The 14408-nt window shown below is 42.9% G+C and overlaps 1 protein-coding gene across 1 annotated transcript; it reads left to right on the top strand.

The window, feature by feature from the left end:
• The first annotated feature begins 3349 nt into the window (after window positions 1–3349).
• Window positions 3350–4168, top strand: LOC131259148 (radial spoke head protein 9 homolog). The gene has a single exon (XM_058260575.1). The coding sequence runs from the start codon at window positions 3350–3352 to the stop codon at window positions 4166–4168; it is 819 nt and encodes a 272-aa protein (XP_058116558.1).
• The last annotated feature ends 10240 nt before the right edge of the window (window positions 4169–14408 follow it).

Below are 14408 nucleotides of genomic sequence, written 5' to 3'. Positions count from 1 at the left end.
CAAACACGCATAATTTTGATTCTAAAATGTCAAAAATAATTGTTCAATTAACCCATTGCATTAATAAGTTTATTTTAAGTGAGTTAAAAAAAAAGTTATGCTTTTATAAATAGTTCTTTTTTGTCATGAAGCATAGATTTCAACCTGAACTATGCAAGTCAAAACGGAGTGTCTGTAAACAACTTTCAAACGGTTGCATAAACTATAAATCCCTCTTGGGCGCAATTTAGAGATCGTAACAGACTCATTGCGATAACACGATTTTAAATCGTGTTCAACAGTGTTGAAAACCGAACACAAAAACTTTGACTCTTCAAGGGACTCTTTGAAGGAAAGGAGTACACCAGAAAAACAAGCTCCTAGTCCGAAACAGTGAAAAAGCGGAAAACTTTCAACCGTCCCGAAGCCACTAGGAATCACTTTTTCACCGACTTCCGCCACGGCTTGCGGCACTGCTTGAAGGGAACATAACTTAATTAAACGCCACCCAAGAGAAGTGAAGACGGGTCCCCAACAATGAAAACTAGCGGGACAGTTGGTCAGCCGATGCGCCACTTGCTGAAGGCGTCTTCGTCCAACACGTCCCCGGGACAGTTGGTGGTTTTATTTATGCCACTCGGCTCCGCACACTGGGGCATCTTCCCCTTCCGCCTTTGGTTCTCTGCTGCTTTTGTTCAGCTTCCGGTGCCGGAAGCAAAACTCTCGAACTGACGACGGATCTCGGGTTTCTTTAGTTTTCTTTTCTTTTTATATGTGTGTGTGCCTTGGTGACGTTCTTTTCAGTTGCAATTTTGACTTTCAACAACTGCATTGTACGAATACGTTGGTGGAGGCTGGGTAGTAGGAAAAAAAATTCAATAATTATGCCAAACGGAAGGAAAAGTTTTCCTTATCCTTACCGAACCCACTCATTTCCCCGAGTATTTTTTTCCTCAATGCAATTTTTCTTGGTCACCGGCTTTTTTCCCCACAACCCAACAGTTGGCGAAACCATCTTTCGTGGCAAGTGGAAACGGTGGAAAATTCTTATTTCCCTTGCAAATTTCGTACTCCATTTTGATTTGTCCTTCACGCGAGAAGGCGTTAGGTGCAAGCAAGTGATTCCACCGTCGGTCGGAACAGCCTGCGAAACAGATGGACGCTGCCGGGGGGACACATCCGAGCCGGAAGCTGGCAGTGAAGGAATTGCTTTCCGTTTCTCCGGAAGTTGAATTTTTTTCGGCGTTTATCCGATTTTCCTCCCACCAAGCCAAGTGATTCCGCGAGCTGCTGATGAAGTCAGCAGCTTCCTTTCCTCCCAATTTCCCTCCTACCCTGCTTCCGTTTCCAAGGTATGGTGAGTAGGCTAAGGAATACGAACGGTGGAAATTCGACACCATTTGACGTCGCATGACTAATCGGAGCCGGATGGAAATGAGAGTAAAAATTGCATCTTCCGTTTTATACGAGCTGGCGACGATGCCGATTTTTTTTTCTCTTTGATTTCACGATAAATTCCATCAAGCTGATGTATGGAAATTTATTTCCATTCCACACAATTCACAAAACCCTTGTCAAGGGCCGAATTGGGAGAAAATCCTTCTAGCAGCAGTTATTTTCATTTTCTAAAAGACATATTCATTTTGAGTTTCAGCTTAAAATAAATTTCGATTACTTTTGTAATCAATCAGCATTATCTATAAGTTGCATCGTGCGACAGTTTTACCTTCCCAAAAATTTAAATTAAATCCGGGGATTTTCCAGCCCTCCAATGGAGGCGCCTGGTGGCTCACCGAAAACGTTCCATAAGGGGTGCGACTATTTAACATCGTAATGACGGTGCATTCGACGGAGCTATTCAGTGAAAACTATCTCTCTGTTGATTCTGAATTTATAGAGTTGCCAAGCCGAAGGCACTGGAGGTGGCTTTTAAGCTGAGTGGCTGGAATAAATGAATGAATGAATAACCGGCATGAAAACTGCTACCGAAACGGATCGGACGGGAGGAAGCTGCTTGCTTAAGCCGGTCGCCGGAAATTTGCATCGGCATAGAAAACTGAAACCGAGAAGCAAATTTTGAGATGAATGACTGAAAGATGTATTCAACGGTTGGACGTTTTCAGGAGTCAAACCGAAATGATCCACTTTTTTAAAGAAACCTACGAACTAGAAAAGAAGAGTACGAACGGAATAATCAGGGAGAAAACGCTGCACACACAGAAAAGCGATCGTTCGACCCGTTTGAAGGATGGAATTCGATTTTGTGACAATTTGTTAGGCTCGAGAGCTGCAGCTGTGCAAAGTACGATCGTCGTTTCTGGCGAAGGATGGATTGAAGCATATTAATTATGTTAAGAATTCGCTGCCGCCCGGATGCGATTGCTAGTTTCCCCGTTGGAGCGTTTGGTTTGGTTGCAGCAGAGTATAAATATGCAAATTCGGTGAACATTCATTTGATGTGCAGCTGCTGATGGTCGAGCGAACGCAGGCGAGATGGCTTTCGGAATAATTTGAATTATTCGCTCGCCAAGTGGATTGAATATTTCTGCAAGGATTAGGAGAGGATTTCGCAAAATGTTTGCAGCTTTCTCTAGTTTTGGCCTCAAAGAAGACGGCTGGCTCAACGAGGCCAGATTCATTCCAAAGACTTTGATATGTCAATATTTAAAATACATTTTAACCATTTTGTCTATCTTGTGTATCACGATTAAAATAAATCCTTTTTATGTTTACCCTTTTAATCATTTCTATGATCATTTGACACACAAAAGCAAAGTTTGAAATAATTTTTTTTTCAGAAAGAACGGCCGTATTGCTTATTTAAAAGTATAAAGTTTGAAATTTAATCAAATATAAAAATAAATCATTGCTTGTATAATGCGCAAAGTTATCCATTGCTCTCTAAATAAGATTTGGGAAACAGCCTTAACATATGTCCCATTATAGTGTTTCGTTGATTTTTGTAGATCGGTGCTAGTTATAAATTGTAATTCGACTGCCAAATTGTCAATCAAATGAACAATCTGTGAGTTTCGGATAATTTTTCTAACTAATTTGATATTAAATTGTTACGATGCATCGCTAATTCAGATGCGAGAGACTTTATTTATCTTTTTAAAAGAAGAAAACAAGGCATATAAAAGAGTGAAACTGTATACTTTGGCCTATTTCTATTAAACACATTCTTTTCAAAACGCATATGGCGAACCATATACAACTTTTCAAAAGGAAAGCACGTAACCACGATGGACTAACGCTCTATCACAGCACCCCATGAAGACACATTTGTTCGTTTCATCGAAGTAATCATTGCGCTAAGTTCGTTACTTCACTTTCGAACCTGTTTCCTTCCCAAGCGAGTATCTTTGCGATGGAAATTTCCCAGTTCTCGGAATCTGTGCCTTACCTGGCGAACTTTTTCCGCACCATCCCGAAACCGACGCAGCTGAAGTTAGCACATTCGCTGCTTCTACTCAAGAACAGCCAGCGCCTTCGCACGCTGTTCTACCTTGGCCGCCTGGAGGCCCATTCGAACGCCTACCATCTCGCCTTCGGCTCACCGGAAGAGGATCTATTTCGGGAGCAAAAGTTTTTCTTCAGCCAGAATGGCACCGTGTGGTATCTGCTGCTGGAACCAGCCGTCTGGAGCGAAGACTGGGGACGCCTTCACCAGGAGTTCACGGGTAATTTAGGTTACATCGTGAAATACCGACCCGAGCGAGACGGATCGACCGGCAGCGTGAAGGTGCGCGAACAGGATCGTCTCTGGTACGTGGTCCATGCGATCCTGCGGGAGGCAGCATTCGTTCCTCGAGGTGCCATGCGTTGGTCGACGGGTGGGGAGGCCGTTTTGAATCCGTTTTTCCGCGGGCTGAGCGAGTCCGAACTGTGTGCGCTGAGCAATTATCAGCACTTCCGGCAGCCGGAGCGTGCGGCCGAGGAAAATTTGCGTGGCCGAGCGGAGTGTGACCTGCCGCTGGACGTGTTCGATCGGCCGGAGGTGGACGTGCTGCCGGAAGGGAAAAGTTTTGCCCTACGAGTGGACGATACCGGTACGATTGCAACGTGGAGCTCGCTGTACTGGATCGGGCTGGTCAATTATCATCGGGCGGACCGGAACGTGTACGGGTTTTTCTACGCCGGCGATGGAAGGAAAAATTGGGACCTTCCGTTCATGGTTGATTTGTAACAAACAAATAACAGCCTCACAACACAACTCTTGATCAATGAATACACGCAACTTCAAATCGCACGAATTTCGTTTTCGATCGAACTCCTTCCAGAAGTGTGTCCTTGCTTACCGTGCAGACGGCGTGTGTCCTTGCTAAGGATGAAAGTTTCCAGCTACACCCGCTTGGGGGCGCCAGTGGCCCTCGCTACGAATCCATTTTCACGAACTACCATTTCCCGAACGAAACGAATTGAAACGAAGCTGGGCACTCATCGGTGGAGCCGAGTTTTCCCCGAACGACAGCTGCCCCTTCCACCCCATTCGCGGGCGGATCGTGTGTGGGTGGGGTGGCCGTGGGAGGAGCAAACGAAATGGAACAGCACACATTCACACACATCCTTCACGCCTACCGATACGAAAGGCGGGTGGAAAACGGCCGCGGTCGCACAATATTGCATCGCTAGCGCTAGCGACGAAAGCCACCTCAAGTGGTAATAAGTTCTGCTTAGTTGGAAAATTACACCACCCATCAGCCAAAAGGACGCCAACGGAAAACGGGCCTACGGAAAGATTTGATGAAAAATTGTAATTGAAAAACAAACTCATAAGCGCTCGCAAGGTGGAGGAAACACAAAAAATGGGAACGCGGCGAAAATGCACGAAGCAGAAACACTTCATAAAGGCGAGGAAAACATGAACTATTGCAAATATATTTTTGTTACTGTACAAGGACAAACATGAATGTCATTGAAGTGAGTTAAAAGTAGCCAAATACAATAGTTGACAACAAAAATAATACATGGTGTCACCTTTAACATTTATTTAGCCTTTATTTAGAAACAATTTAGTCTGCTGTAGTATTTTACTATTATTCTGAACTGTTTTATTTTTATTTAACGTTTTTTACGTTTTTGTTTAATAATAATGAAATATACAAGAAAAAGATTGATTTGGTTTAATAGTTTAAAATATGTTCTTTTTTAAATATAAATAACCTCCATCAATATCTTCTGCATGCTGAATTGATTTTAAAGACCAGCTTGCATGTTGTATGCATTCTATTAACTGGTCATTTGTTGTTCGTATCAACAGATCAATGTACATCAACATTTTGTCCAAACATTTCGAACGAATCCACCAAACGAACGATACGTTTGAAAAGGTGCTAAAGAGCTGGCAAAAAGGAATGTTTTCCACAGACAAAAATAACCGCGCGGACGGAAAACTCCTGCTGGACGAAAATTTGCATTTGATATTGCTCGGGAACAAATTGATGGTAAAATTTGTGAGCGTGGAGAAAAACGACGAGCTTTTCGTTAACGTTCGTTGCAACCGTTTAGCTTTCCTATTGTTTGAACCGTTCCGGAGATGTGTTGCTGTTTTTTTTTCTTTTCGTTTTTGTTTCGTTTGTCGAGTGCCCTTTCGAGCCCGAATTTTTTTTCTGGTTCTAGTTCGTAAGCGTATTCCGTACAATCGTTGTGCGGCAAAGGAATGGCCGTGCTATAGGAAAATGGACCGGCAAAATGCGAAGCGAGCGAGGTAGACTTGATTCGGAATAAAGAGGGACACACACACGTATACAGATACCGTTCGGGGATGGGTTTTCACTACGAGCGGGAAATTCACTCGCCCGAGGACACGTGGACTTTGAATACCAAATTGCAATCGATTGCAGGGACGGAAACTTTTGGCCTATTTACGCCTTCCGTGTCAACTTGGACTGTATCAGGATCATCACCATCGTCATCAGCATCATCATCATCATCATCATCGTCGACGTTGAGCGAATCATGAGCACTGGCGGTCATTTATCCAGTCTCTTGCCTCGCCACCGTCATGGCACGTAACGGCCCTACGAAAAAGGCCTAAAAAAAAGGGACCAAAGGCTGCGCGCAGACATCGTCTGGCTTGCAAATCCACCGGGGAGAAATCGGTTGCGACGGTCGGCATGTGTGATTTTTACGGTAACGATTATGACGGGATCGTCCGGGGAGGTGGCTCACCGAGGCGGGCGGATGCCCGAGGTGATATTGTAGAATTTAGTCAATTTCCTCCGCATCCATTGCCAACACACACATACCCAGGGCATTGGGCGGGAATTGGTTTAGGCTTTCAACAGCGGTCTTTCCGGTTTCCCGAACCGGCCACGTCGGGGCAGATAAAACGAGCGGCCAAAATAAAATCGAATGACAACCGGAGGCATTTGTCTGTTTAGAATGCACCCGTCTGCATCGCATCGTATGTGGATATGGCCGAGACAGAGATACGGCAGGAGATGGGTGCACACTCTATCGATAATGACAGTTCGATTGCAACTCGCCTGTTAATTCGAGTACGTTCCGATAGCTTTTTGTTGTCGAGCTCTCGGGGTCGATAAGTTTCGACATAAAAATATGCATAAATGATGTGGTACGCAGAAAAGTACTCTTTAGGACTAGCTTCAGACCTCTAAATCGAACAGATTTCAAGCTAAATAAACTAAAGAATTCATGTTTTGCTATTGGTCTGGTTGAATTAATGAAATAATCGAATAACTCAATACAAATCACTATAAGCTTCATTTCTCTTGGAAAATTGTATATAATTTAAACTTTACATAAATCAAATATTGTGTTGTTCTTTAGTTCTAGTTTTCACAATTTTGCCCACTTGGTGCAGGCCCCACAAAATAAATCGTTGCACTTATTTTATATAACATATAAAGATAAACTTGGTATGGTAGTGTAGAGTAGCTATCTAAACATGCACTAAAATTTATATTTTTCAGTTTATTTTTATATATTTTAATGTTCTTTTTCTAAAAAACTATCAATTAATGAACACATTTTTTGTCGCTATTTTGTTTAATATTTTTCTATTTTGGCCCACCTGTGTACCAGTTTTCGCCCACATGAAGAATGCTTATTTTATGTGTTTTATGGTTTTAATAATTGTTAAAATAATTTAGAACCTGCAATTTAATGGTAAACATTGTTCAATAAGTGAGATTAAATGTTTAATTTGATATTTTAGTATCCACTTTCTTGTTGATCAAGCACATTTTCGATTAGTTGTTTTTTGACAATCAGATGACATTGTCAGAATGTATGAATTTCGTTTCGGTCGACACCAGATTTCCTTACATCTATTTTGGCAAACTTTTACATCGAAATTAAATCTATTTTCGAATTCAATTAATGTTTTGATAATTCCTCAAAACACTCAATGCTTAAGAAAAACATTTTTTCCGATTTTTTACGCAGTTTTATATTTCAAGGTGGGTAAACTACCTGTTTACAGCATGATGGGTTGGAGGAGTGACACCTTTGTAGATTTTAACGATTTTCTGGAAAGATATTATAACAATTACTCTTAACTTTGGAATTTAACTTAACTAGAATAAATCTATATTAGCACTTTAAAAAATGTCCTCCTGAAGTTTTGACCTCTCTTCTAATGGGCCTTAATATAAATACATGGGCTAAAAAAAGTCCCACCGAGTTGCTTTGAACAAATTCAAAGATTTTTTCATAAGTAGGCCTGAAAGTGATCTAAAAGACGCAAAACACTGTCCTTTAATTAGGTCATTTTAATTTCATGCTCCAAACAAAATAATAATTTTAAAAATTAAAACAAGTTTGGCTTTACGAGCCCTTCCTATACATTATTTTCACAGCTTTAATCATCCCATCTGGGTTAACTTCATCCAGCGTGCCCTTAGCGCCATTTAAACTACGCCAGATCAATTCCAGTGAATTTTGCTTCTGTATAAACCGTTGATACTTGCAACCTCGACACTAATCGAATGTAACTGCAATCTATCTTGCGCTACCAACAGTCACCAAAGCCATAGACCACTTCCCTTCCGTCGAAGGTAAGGTCGATAAATTGCGAGCTATCGTTTTTTCACCTTCCCCGTGCCTATTGTAGCGCAAGGAAGTTGATTTTCTTTTACAATTATCCAGCGCTCTGCAGGCAAACTCGGCTGGATAAACGAAGATACTTTGCGGATCCACCACTCCTATCGCTGCCTCGTAACCACTATCTTTTCCCGGACGCACGAAGCGTTCCTTGGATGCGATTCTATCCGACCTTAATCGGGAAGCAGGAAGGAAGGGCACGGTAATCCCGTTGCAAGTGGGTAAAGAAATCGAGAAGTTCTTTCCGGAGTGGTGCCGGCCGTTAAGGAGTACCAGAGGGTGGTTACTGTTGTGCCAGTGCGGTGACCGAATGGATCGTCGAACGGTGCAGGTCTGCACGCGATACACTTCATCGAACCGATCGCCGAAAGGGAATGTCCTTCGTCCTGTGGCAGTGACTTGGAGCGCCTGCAAGCCGATAAGGGTTCTTGCCCATTCCCTGTTCCGTGGAATGCTTCCGCAAAGTACGAAGCAACCAGAACAACGAACCAAACCGGGCATTCGGAGTACGCTCTCCACCGAACGCAACAAAAGAAACAGAGATAAATTGCAGCAGCAAGCGTGTTTTTGCAAGGAAATCATTAAGAACTTTAATCTTTTCATCTACCTTCCTCTGCGCTATCCATTGTCGGTCCCGGACTTCATGGGAAGCGTTGTACTTCTTGTGACTCACCTGGCAGTGAGAGTGGTGTTGGCCGTTGCCGGAAGTGTTTAGTAGAGGTAGCAGTCAAGTCCTGCAAAGTCCGGTGCCGTGCTTGGGAAAAGCTAGATACTCCCGCCGCCGCATGTGCGAAGACGACAATGAATAACTGAACTGAACTTTGAGGCAGACACCGCCGCCGGAAGATGGAAAGTGATCTTTGTCATTGCAGGTCCCGGACTCCTGCTGCTGACGCTTGCTCCGATCCCCAACCAACCCAAAGAACAGTTTTACAGTCTGCGAATCGTACGACATTTAGTTTCTCAAGCGAAGAAAACCCCAGAACCGGTGGATGCGCCACAGATCGAAATCGGGAAACAATCAGCCCTTCGGAAGCGACACTTTTCACCCAAAGTGGGGGAACGCACGGGGCGGGTAGGTTTCGGGACAGTTCTCTATTGTTGTGCCGAAATGGAGTAAAAACCTTCCGCCAGGGATGTGCAATGGAGCGAACGAGAAAAAAGAACTGCACTGAGGGCTTTGAGGCAATATCCAATCCATTTCGATTATCGTCATCATGTACCGAACTGGGGGGGAGAAAAAAAGGGAAAATCTTTCATTTGCGGGAGCCATTTTCTTCTCTCCCGTTGCTATCGGGCAAAACTTTTACTGCAGTACCACCCGAGGGCGGGGGGTAATTCGTTCCGGCGTTGGACACCCCACGGTCGGTACGAGATTTTAGTCGTTTTATTATTGGGAAATTTATTTATATGATCGAGTGGACATGAATGCGAACGAGATGGCGGTATAATGGGGGTTTCCTTGGGGAAGGAAGTCGGTTGGATTAGCTGTGAGGAGAAGTTGTGCTGAAAATTAAAATCCGGTACGGGGATGTGACTGCTTTCAGGTCGGATATCCTGCGAAGTGGATGTGGATTGTGTTATTTTCTTTCCTCGCAGCTCGACTAGCAACGATTTGCCACCGGAACTGACCACTCTGTCGATTTCGGGCAAAGGAATTAAATTCATATCACACGTTTTTCGGAGGATCCCTTTGTCCCTCGGTACGAACGACTTGCAGTGCTTCCGACGGTGATAATCGTGGTTCGTACGTACTCGCACCACGTGAAACCCAGGGGACAGACCTGATGAAACTTTTAAATTCACCCTGTACGGTGCTCTGCCGGAAGAATTCAATATCTTTTCTTGAGAGCTCCACGAGACGGTGGAGTAAATAAATAGCCATATAGCTCACAACCACCCTCAACCGGGTGGGGGTTTAGTCGAGGTGGGGGAAATCGAAAACGAACCATTGTCATTTCTTTCCGATACGAAGCTGCGTGCCCCTGCGCTGGTGCAGCTAATCGCATAGAATAGGCTTCCCGCGTCCCGTGGGGCTCATCATCTCGGGGGCCAAGCTATAATACGTACGGACAATCTTCATCCTCCTTTCATCGAAACCCCAGGAAACCTGCGTGTCCTTTCGAGAGTAGAAAAGTTTTATCCAGCGGATGCTTTGTTCCTGTCTCTGCGCGGACAAGAACCATCTGTTCTACGTTTTATTCCTTTTTATTTTTGTTGTCAGTTCAACTTCCTTTCGAGTCGGATCTTATCGTTCGACAGTATTTCGGACAGGACTCATTTAAACTGATGGTGGAAAAGTTTTCTCAATAATAATCACTATCTGGTTTTGAAAGGGAAAGTTGATCCTTCCAACACCGCCGGATGAATCGATGGATGATGAGATTTTTACACCGGAATGGGTTTTGAAAACGAGCGATGGGATGTACAATTACTTCATGAATGGAGTCGAGTTTGTAGCTGCAGATGGTGGAGATTGCATTAATATTTTTGAACTTTGAGAAAAAAATAATTTTGCATGAAAATGAATCAATGAAGAGAAAGTGTCGGAATGGAGTTTGAAAAGAAATGAAAGTTTTCAAAGTGACAGGATTGATGGGAAAATAATGTGCACCTATAAAATTTCTCAAAGACTATTCAAATAAAAAATATTGAATTATGGAAATTTATTGAGTTGTAATTTGTTGTATAAAAAATAACGAAGTCCTGGGCCTCATTTACTCTTTTACCAAACATATGAAAAGATAAATAAAGAGAAAAAGACATTGTTATTTTTCAGTTTAAACACAAGTAAATTTTAATAAACAAAACCAAATGAAAAAAAGTAAAACCTGCTAAATTCAAATTAACACCTTACCGTCCGGATACACGCATAGGTGTAATGAATCCGTATCGGTTTTAATCCGATCACATCATTTTGGTGTGCTGTCAACGCTGTCATCTGACACACGAAACATACTAATGGAAGTAAACAAACATCAAATGGAATGTAAACAAATTTAATAGGGCGTTTTGCTGTTCGTAGGTAAATTCGAATAAAGAAAGGAAAAGAATGGTTAACATGAAGTAGTAATTTGCTCTAGTTTTTAAAGTAGTTCTAGTAAAAGTTTTAGGCAAATAAATAAATGAAAATGCAACATAAAACCTATAGTTATTTTAAAAACAAATGCTTTTGGAAGCAAAGTTTTTGTTTGGACTTCGAAAACCGTTGGTTCAATAAATTATATAAACAAATTTTATTAAAACAGATTTTACTAAGAAAAACAGTGTGCTTAAAACGCTTGGCAGTCAACGTGTTAAACAGGACGGCCAGATACGGAGGAACTGGTGCAAATGCGTCGGTCGTAAAGCGTTGCGAAACCGTGAATTGTGTGGAAGTCAAAGAGAATATTTAAGTTCATCAAGATTGCCGAGACGAAAACGACGATACCTGTCAATTTTCTCGCTGTCCGATACAAAAAGTAAACAACACTTTGGAAAAATGCGAAAAAAGCCGCGTCGTCTCGTTTCCGCACAGCAGCTGGACGCGTAAGTGGGCTCGTTTTGAAAACTGACAGGTACCGTCATTTCCATCCCAATAACCATGGTAACCTCATTTATCATCTAAAATGTTTATAGCTTTATTGTTTGGCTAATATAAAATTTATGTGATTGAAAAAAGTGTAAAATTACATATTTTCAAGTATTTTACGTTTTCAACGATTTAGAAACACATTTTATTTAAAACTAAAACTACCTGAACATCTACTGAATTCCTACCCTATGAAAACAAAGTTTCATTGTAAATGTCGTTTTTTCATGGAAATAGAACAAGCTTCCCGCAGAACATACGTCCATCGGTTTGATCGGTTGGAAAAACGTTTACGATGAAAATTGTTTCCTATTGAAACGCGCCCCGTGTCGGTGAGATTCTCCGCCCGGCATCCTCGGCATCCTCGGCTTTACACTGTTTTCAGGGCCAATTCGTCGGTATCAAGCTGTTTTTTGTTGGTAGTAGGCAGTCAATTGCACGCGCACGGTTTTTGTTTGGCATCGTTAGGAAATACTTTGGGCTTGTTAAGTTTAACTTTGCCATTATCGGTAGCAACATTGACGCGACAACAACGCGACCTTTTCTCGTCGCGTCAATGATGCTACCGATAATGGCAAAGTTAAACTTAACAAGCCCAAAGTGTTTCCCAACGATGCCAAACAAAAACCGTGCGCGAGCAATTGACTGCCTACTACCAACAAAGAGCAGCTTGATGCCGACGAATTGGCCCTGAAAACAGTGTATCACTGTTTCGATTTTGAAAGCTTTCCAAAAATGCAAATGTAGCCCGTACAAGCGCACACACACGGGCACACGGGAGTACGTACGGACACAAGTGTCCTTCGATGGACAACACCGGATGAGCAAAGGACATTGAGGAGGAGAAGGTAGGTGATGGGCGCTAAATTATTCGCATTGAAATCAAAATAAATCGTCCCGCATCCACGCAGCTGCCAGCATCCCTTAGTGGTCGGTTCCGATGTAATGCTGGAAATTAGGGGTTTCACAAGAGGAGGGGGGAGGGAGGTGCGGAGAAGGGCGCGCCCGGTGGGAGTGTGTCAGGTCCGGTAATTATTTAAAATTACTTCAATCAAATATTCATGAACCTTTCACGTTCGGGGTGGAATGGACGCTCGCCTTTCCCGCCCTTTTCCCGCTGTCCGTCCTCCCCTTCGTCCGCATTCAAATCCACCCGGAATGTATGCGCTTTGCGTGCCCCGTGTCTCCCTTATCGGTGATTATGGCAACGATGACGGGGACCGACCGATGATGATGGTGATGTCGATGATCATGGTTATGCTGGTGGCTGGTCCACCGATTACGGTGTGCATTCGTGCCCCATCCGGAGTCCGGCGGCGTTCCATCCGTCGAAAGGACAGCTGGCTTTCGATGTCTCGTAACACGGTGGCGTCTCGGCGAGAAGATTCATCAGGAACCGAGAACGATAGCTCGTAATGGGAAAATGGAAAGTGAAGTAGAAAGCAGATGGAAAGCGCCATCGACATGGATGCACACGTTTTTCCACCGCATTAGACCGGAACGGCGATGGCTGATTTTACCGTTTTGTCTCTCGAGTGCCTCGAAGGCTCGTGTGGCGGGAGGCTCGTGTGGCGGGTCCCATTTTCCTGAATGGTCCGATCTGGGCCTACGCATCATTAAGGCTGTGTGTGCTAGAAACCCGCACGAGCCAGATATATTTAACGCCACACTACTTGGCTCCTATCGATCAGAAGGTGAACCCTGATTGGATCGTGGTCTAGTGTCAATAAAACCGAGTTCAATGAAAATAGAGCTCGATTTGATGTTGTCTATTTATCAACCGTAAAATGGACGCTTCTTGAGCGCAAACATCCCATCGATATCTTCTCGTAAAACACTCTTGCTCGAATCTTTACAATTATTCGCATTTACTAATGGTTACTTGTTTGTTCAATCAGTTTTAGAACATTTTTAAACGGGTTCGAGTATTTTACAGCTCTGTTTCAGATGTTTTACACAATTTATCGACGAGTTCAATTAAAAATGTCTCTTGAATCTAATTAATTTCGGAACTAAAACGACGTTTATAAAACACAACGTGTAACGAGATTTGTGTCGAAACACCAAACGCTTGTTATCCAGAACAAGCGCAAAATTGTACCAGAGAAACGGGCTTTTCCTTTTCCCTTCGCTCCTGTTTCCTCGTCTTTTCGTTCAAAAACCCCAACCGATGCCCATTTCAACCACTAATTTACGCCCACAACCAGCGAACGTTTTTCTGCCTTCCTAGTGTCCCACCCTCCCCGCCACCTTTCCACAACTTTTCGCCCGTTGGGCAATCGAGCTGGCCGGCGAGGGAAAGCGTTTGGATAGCTTTTTAAAATAAATATACATTATGCCGGTCTTTGGAGCGATTAAATTAAAATAATGTCTTGATTCTACATTAAATTACGTTAATTTTCCATGCCAGGCAATGGGGCAGGAGGCGGTACTGGAAGTTGGGTATGGAGAAGGAGGAGCGACAACGCTCGAGTGTGACTGTACGTACAAAGGTGTGGAGTAAGGTCTGGTGTAAGCATTCTTTGGCACTTTGTGCTTGGTGCGTTTGGTTGAGAGGTTAAAAAATGTTGAAAACAATGAACAGGAGAAGTGAAACAATTATTTCACTATGTGTCCTTATATATAAACAGACGTATTTAAAGTAAAGTTATTTATATATTTATTACATCATAAGCATTTTTCGTTCCATATCATACCAGGTCTGCTATCTAATTTTGTTGATTTATTTTGAAAGGAGTGATTTGATTTCTATATTGAACTAGTTCTAGAATTAGCCAGGCCGTTCTTT

This window comes from Anopheles coustani, chromosome 3 (genome assembly GCF_943734705.1).
Source record: "Anopheles coustani chromosome 3, idAnoCousDA_361_x.2, whole genome shotgun sequence".
Lineage (NCBI taxonomy): Eukaryota > Metazoa > Arthropoda > Insecta > Diptera > Culicidae > Anopheles > Anopheles coustani.
The sequence above is the reverse complement of the archived record's forward strand: the minus strand, read 5'-3'. Positions and strand labels throughout refer to the sequence as shown.

What these genes read in the sequence shown, in the direction of transcription:
- LOC131259148 (XM_058260575.1), top strand. Translation starts at nt 3,350, where the DNA reads ATGGAAATTTCCCAGTTCTCGGAATCTGTGCCTTACCTGGCGAACTTT.